The sequence below is a fragment of the Labeo rohita genome, chromosome 8 (assembly GCF_022985175.1).
Source record: "Labeo rohita strain BAU-BD-2019 chromosome 8, IGBB_LRoh.1.0, whole genome shotgun sequence".
In the NCBI taxonomy this organism is placed as follows: Eukaryota; Metazoa; Chordata; class Actinopteri; order Cypriniformes; family Cyprinidae; genus Labeo; species Labeo rohita.
This window is the reverse complement of record NC_066876.1, coordinates 23,780,346-23,787,072: the sequence shown is the minus strand read 5'-3', so window position 1 is coordinate 23,787,072 and position 6,727 is coordinate 23,780,346. Positions and strand designations below refer to the sequence as shown.

Genomic DNA, 6,727 nt, shown 5'->3' with positions numbered 1-6,727 from the left:
CGTGTTCGAGTTCGGAGCTCCTGGATTCATAGCTTTTATTCCTTGCTAAAGTTATAGCACCCCTCGTGAAACAGAGCAAAGGGGTGTCCTGCCTTTTTCTTTTGTGCAAATCTGTTGGGCTTTGTTTTTGGTTAGGCAGTTAGGTAAACTGGCTGTATTTTATTTTTTTCCAATGTAATTAGGTTACTTAGTTTCTCTTTTTTCCTTTCTAGGTTCCTTTTGTTTGTTATGTTGGCCTGTGGCCACCCCGAAGAGATGCTCTCTATGTTTCACGTCTAATCTCTAATAAACATCACAATTTTGTATTTAACTGGTGTGCTTGTTTGGTCCCTGACCGGAGTGATTTGGGAATCCAGCACCACAACCGTTCTCTTTATTCCTTTAACGTACCCTAGACGCAGGGTACTATGTTGATACTGTATGACAGTCACCTTGAACTTTACTAAGGCCTATATATGTCAAAAAATGTTTTGAATCTTCTTCAAAGACTTTGTTATGATCCTTGTTATGATGTCATGAACTTTTGTAAATCAAAGTAGTTTTTCCTCTTGAGCACAGATAAATCTGGTGAACTGATAACCTGTGCACTCTGACAATAGAAAAAAATACATAGCAGCCTCTCAGTGATTGAATTCTTGCACGCACATTTTCAGTTATCTTTACAAATAAAAAATAAAATTGGGGCAGTAAAAAAAAAAAAAAAAGATAGAGGATTATGAAGAATCCCATAAAAGTTTTGATAATTTCTCTTCAGTTTCCTGTTGTCTGTGAGGCTCTTTGTGTGCTTGTGTCACACAGGGCCGTCCTTAGAGCGCTGAAACTGGTACAGCCACACCTGTCCCGTGCTTGAAGGTGTGCTACTGTAAACTAAGAGAGGTTTGATCCCAGCAGGAATCTCTCAGCTTGTTTCTGTACCTTTTAATGAGAGTTTGGACAGTGGTTCATACATGAAGACCATTAATGAAGCACAGAACAGATGTATGGCACTAAATGCTACACTATAATAAAAACTTCATATGATAAAATCTCTCTCTCTCTCTCTCTCTCTCTCTCTCAAACTTCCTTATAAGCTGACAACACAAGATAATTAAAAAAAAAATCCTTGATATTTGTGCAATGTGCAGGACTTTGGAGAGTCCCAACTAAATGAAACTACAAAGTTCACTCTATACTATGCACTGCCTACATTCAATAGTGAAAAATGGGTTTAAAGTTTCTGAAATACTTGTGTTGGAATACTTTTTGGGTTTAGCTATTTGAGTTGCTCAGTGAAAATAAATTTCATGGTTTCTAGATAGTTAGGTATTTGTTTTCCACAAAGGATGAATGTAAGTTGTTACAATTATTTTGGAACAAAATACATTTTAACAGATGTGGACAGACCTTTTTTTTTTTTTTTTTTTGTGAAGGCTTATTGTAATAGAATATAAAAACTAATGTTTCTAGTTTAAGTTTTTGTTACTTCTAATTTTAGGTTAAAAGTAATTAAACATAATTTGTGTTTAAACTACTTAATCAGTGTTATTACATAAACCCACATGTAAATAGTTAAAAAGGAAATAAGCTATGATCTGGACTGCAGAAAAAAGGTGCAAATCCCCTCTAAAACTGGGACAGCATCTAAGACCAGCAAACCAACCATTGTTGGTTTAAGATGTTGTCTTTTTTTGCAGTTAGTGAAATGATCAGATCTGTGTTGTCTATATATAAAAATAATATTCTTAAAATTGCCAAACATGTGCAATGTTTTTTATGTGGGAAATTTCTAAGCCTGTAGCTTGAACATGAAAAGAAAATTTTCCAAGGCCACACCCCCCTGTCAGTAAGATATAAAGCAAAACTTCATGAGGGGAGAAGCAATTTAGATCATGGAGTCATTATACACTGTCCTGGTGCTCTTCTTCGTTGTCTGTAAGTCTAACGCGCTCATCCGACCCAGTAATGGCCTTCGTGAATGTCGCATAAACTCAAGTTTAACAGCACTAGAGGTGCTCCCAGGTGGAGGCTGGGACAACCTGCGCAATATAGACGTGGGACGGGTGATGAACCTGAGCTATTCCCAATGTCAGACCACAGAGGATGGCATTTATCTCATCCCAGATGAAGTTTTTGTCATTCCACGGAAAACAAGCGGAGTGGAAACTCACTCTGAGACCATCATGTCATGGCTGGAACAGAAAAGCTGCACATCAGGATCAATCAATGCAGATATTTCCTATCCTTCTGTGCTAAATGGAAAATTCTCTGAAGAAAATACGCGCATGAAAACACACCAAGTGAGAACGAATTCCGTAACAACACGAGTTCAGGTAAGTCAGAAAAGTGTCAAAGTAAAAGTAAAAAAAAAAAACATTTACATTTCTATACTTAAATTGTTCGCTTTTAATGTTTTAATATGTAGCGATTATTAACTTCTTAAGGGTATATAAGATATATAAAAAATATAAAAAAGGTTTGTTACCAATTTGTCAAACAGAGCGCAGTCACAGAGAGTATGCAATATGCGCACACAAGCAACGTTTATCCACTAGCTCCACGCTCACTTTCAGCGTTTTAAATCTGGTTATTTTTATGTTTGCTTCATCCCCTTTGAATGTGTCTGTTCAAATATTTGTTCTGAATCCACTACTGTTAAGTGGAACACATACACTACCAGTCAAAAGTTTTTTGTGTTTTTTTAAAGAAGTCTTTTCTGCTCACCAAGCCTGCATTTATTTGATCCAAAATAAACAGTAAACAGTAAATTAAAAAGAAATACTGTTTAAAAACTGTTGACCTTTAGTGTAAGATATGAAATAAAAAGCAGATATCTAAATTACCAGGAAATTATTTAAATTTCTATTTAGTTGTAATTATTTTGTCTTCTCTTCTATATATTCTCAGGTGCGTAACCATCTGTACACAGTGAATGCATATCCTGACTTTACTCTGGACTCCCGCTTTGCTCAGCAGATTGTGGAAATCGCAGATGCTGTTGAGAACAACCAAACACGCCTAGCAACTTATCTGTCGGAGAAACTCATACTTGATTATGGCACCCACGTCATCACAAGCATCGATGCCGGTGCCATTCTGGTGCAAGAGGACTATATAAAAAGATCTTATGTCTCTAACAGTGAATCAGACAAGTCTTCAGTTTCTGCATCAGCAGGCAATAACTTTTTTAACAAAGTTAACTTTAACTTTGGTAGCAAGGAGTCCCAGGAAACCTCAGATACCATCACGTACCAACAAAACATTACGCATTCTTTAGTTCAGAGCCACGGTGGGGCTTTATTCTATCAAGGAATCACTCTGCAGAAGTGGCAAGAGAGCACACAAAATAATCTAGTGGCTATTGATCGTTCTGGAGTGCCAATTCACTATTTCCTCAATCCATCTATATTTCCAGATCTTCCAGTTCCAACTTTACATAAACTTGCCTTTTCAGTCCAACAGGCTGCAGCGCGTTACTACAACATAAACACAATTCCAGGATGTGTAGATCCAAAGTCCCCAAATTTTAACTTTCAGGCTAATGTTAATGACTCATCCTGCAAGGGTCCAGTGACCAATTTGACCTTTAGTGGCATTTATCAAAAATGTACTCCAGTGTTTGGAGACGGAAATGTCATCTGTGATGAGCTTGCGCAAAAAAATCTGGATACTGGTGACTATACGTGCCGTCAACCGTACACGGCTTCTTTATTACACTCTGAGACAGTAGAGCAGGGTTACAATCAATATGAGTGCCATAAGGAATGTCATTCATGCTGGTTAATTTTTGATTGTTGTGACAATGTATGTGGAAATGCCTACTACGTCCGTCGTGCTAAAATTGACACTTACTGGTGTTCCACAAATCAGACAGTCCCTGAGTACTCTGGATATCTTTTTGGAGGTCTATTCGGCCCATCTTTGCAGAACCCACAGACCAAATCTTATGACTGTCCTCCAAATTACTTTGCACAAACATTTTTGACTAACGGTATGAGGATTTGTCTGAGCAATGACTATGAGGCAGGAACAGTGTCTTCTGTGCCATTTGGGGGTTTCTTTAGCTGCCAATCTGGCAACCATCTTGCAAGGGACCAATATCGCTGTCCGCCTCAGTACAGCCAACACCTTGCTGCCATTAGCGATGGCTGTCAGATATTGTACTGTGTCCAATCAGGTGAGTTTACTGGTGGCCAGTTAAAACCTATTCACCTCCCACCATTCACAAGACCACCACTGTTCAACATGATGGTGACAAACACTGTAGCCGTGATGACAGAAGGTGATCGGGCCTGGCTGAGGGTTGGAGAAACAAAAAAATGGAGACTAGCAAAGCCTGGTGAATTTAATCAAATAGTCGGAACGTTTCAGGCATCTTCTATTCCTCCAATGTCAGGAGGTGAAAAGGCTGGTGTGGCCTGTGGTGTAATGACTTTTATCGCAGTTGTGGTGGCAGGAATTGTCATCTTAGTGAAACGGAGAAGGAAATTTTCTCACTTTAGGTCAAGAAGGGGGTATGAAGAGATTCACTCTGATGGCCAAAGTGGTGTAGAAAGTCAGAGAGAGCAACAGAGTGCAAATGAAAACCCCACTCAACCTCTGTTGCCTTAGTTATGTCAGATAGTTACTGTAAGTTTTCTTAAAGTTAAATCTTGATAAGCTTTGTAATTACATTTTTAGCATTAGGTGATAGGGAATATATTTATCTGGTGTTGGGTATAAGGGCTGCTATTTACAACTGCTTCACAGCTTGTGCGAAAGATGAACAGTGTTTTGTATTTTTATGTATACATTATTCCAACAGCATTAGGCTACTGATCCTGTGTTTTAATGAGAATATAGGTCTTTCTGTAATTATATATGTACTATATGTGTGTTCAGCGTTCTGTACATTCTGTACATTTTTAAAACTGGTTTTGAGAGTGGCCTTTCATGACTTAACAAGTCATGTGAGTCAAGTCTAGTTACATTGTTTTTGTATTTACCATTTTTTATTGTCATTTTTTTATTTTCAATAAAAATCCATATTACTTTTCATGGGTATGGTGGTGTTTTCAATTGTGAATTACCAAAAAAAAAAAGTATATAGTATTACAATTAGAAGACAAACTGGTGAAAAAACTACCTGTATTTAGGCCTAGTGTCTCAAGTCTCTTCTAAATCATGTGGTCTTGATGGCACATAGTGATAACAAATGCACATACACACAAAAATAAAGTATTTCCTTCATTCCTTTCATAGTATAAACGTGTCTCAGAGACTTGAGCCACTGGGTGTATAATGTAAAATAATGTTTGTGAATGTGTGCTGGGTACTGAATGTGTGTTACGTTGGAAACACAACCTAAAATATAAAACCTAAATAAACAGCTTTTCAGGACATTACTTACACATAAACAGCTATTTTCATCAAGTTAGATTAGAACAAGAAAGAGAGACACAAAAAAGAGACACAAAAAGTTTTCACAATGCATCAGTCAGCCATATTGGCCACTGAACTGAATGGAACTCACAATTTTGCTGATTATTGTTGCAGAAAATGGTAAATTATTGTCATGTTTTGGGCTGTACTAATCGGTTGTACTGGGAAAAAAACATTTGGAGTACTATAGACTGCTAAAAGTTAGAACAAATCAAGGAGAAGAGTGCAAAAGACAACATTAGTGTTTGTTCTTATTTCCGGTCAGACAGGTGAAATATTAGGCTTATATCTTAATTACTGCTCGTACGTATCTTTACCACATATTAACTTTGGTTGGTCAAAATATCGCACTTTTCCCTGCTTGCTAAGTCCTTCTCTATATGATTTAGCAGCTTCCACACGTTTTTTCTGTGGTTTAGGCAGCATAAATTAGCAGAAAAACATATTCAGTAGTACATTAACCATGCAATCCAGGCTGTTGTTTACATCCGAGTATCCGGGTAACTGACCAAATTTTAAGTACCAATGTAAACCATCAGAAAAAATTTAAATGGTTTCCACTACAAATACCATTACAAACATTTCAAACCATCAACTTTTAACCATTAAAACCATTTGGTTTCCTGTAGAGTGTTTTGGGACATATTCCTTTAGGATTTAGTGGTTTTAACAAGCAACAAATAGAAGACAACAAATTATCAGTAGAGAACAGGGACATTTAGTTTCCATTAAAACCGATAAAATTTCTATTATAACCAGTAAAACCATTACAGCTTCTGTGACGGTTTCGAGTTTGTTTGTTTTTTTTTTCAGCAGGGGTATACAAGAGCATAAACCAGCATGTTTGGTTTGCGTATGTGTAAGTTAAAATATGCGTTGTAATCCCACCTGAATGCTGATTTAAATGTCTCAGATGCCAGAAAACATTCCACATTCCAGTAAGGCCGGAGATAGGAGTAATGTTTTGGGTCTTCGTTACCCATCATAACTTTGAACTTCACCTCACAGACGAACTGCAACACCACCACTCTCCAGCAGATGACAGTGTCTCCTAATATTACAGCACTGAGGAACAACTACTGCATTTTTACCTTAGGAAACAGATTGCGTTGAACATTCACATTTGAATATACACCATGTGCGCCACCGAAATAATATGCTAATACATCTACTGTATAGTTGTGTCATGCTATGACTGAATGTATCTCACATTTTACTTATTTCTCAGTAGTAAAATTAATAAAACTATGTACCAAGACGTTTAAGAGAAACTATCACTGATGATATGCTGCTCTTTTTGTTCTGCCTCAACAATGTCACTAAATTTCTC

The 6,727-nt window shown here is 37.1% G+C and overlaps 1 protein-coding gene across 1 annotated transcript; it reads left to right on the top strand.

Moving 5' to 3' along the window:
* The first annotated feature begins 1,868 nt into the window (after positions 1 to 1,868).
* On the top strand, positions 1,869 to 5,011 carry LOC127170317 (macrophage-expressed gene 1 protein). Its single transcript, XM_051118197.1, has 2 exons — positions 1,869 to 2,309; positions 2,884 to 5,011. Exons 1-2 carry the CDS (start codon positions 1,869 to 1,871, stop codon positions 4,585 to 4,587), a joined length of 2,145 nt encoding a protein of 714 aa, XP_050974154.1. The 3' UTR covers positions 4,588 to 5,011.
* Positions 5,012 to 6,727: the final 1,716 nt, after the last annotated feature.

Coding starts and splice junctions, on each gene's coding strand:
- LOC127170317 (XM_051118197.1), top strand. CDS start 1,869: ATGGAGTCATTATACACTGTCCTGGTGCTCTTCTTCGTTGTCTGTAAG. Junction 2,310..2,883: donor CCGTAACAACACGAGTTCAG/GTAAGTCAGAAA, acceptor ATATATTCTCAG/GTGCGTAACCATCTGTACAC.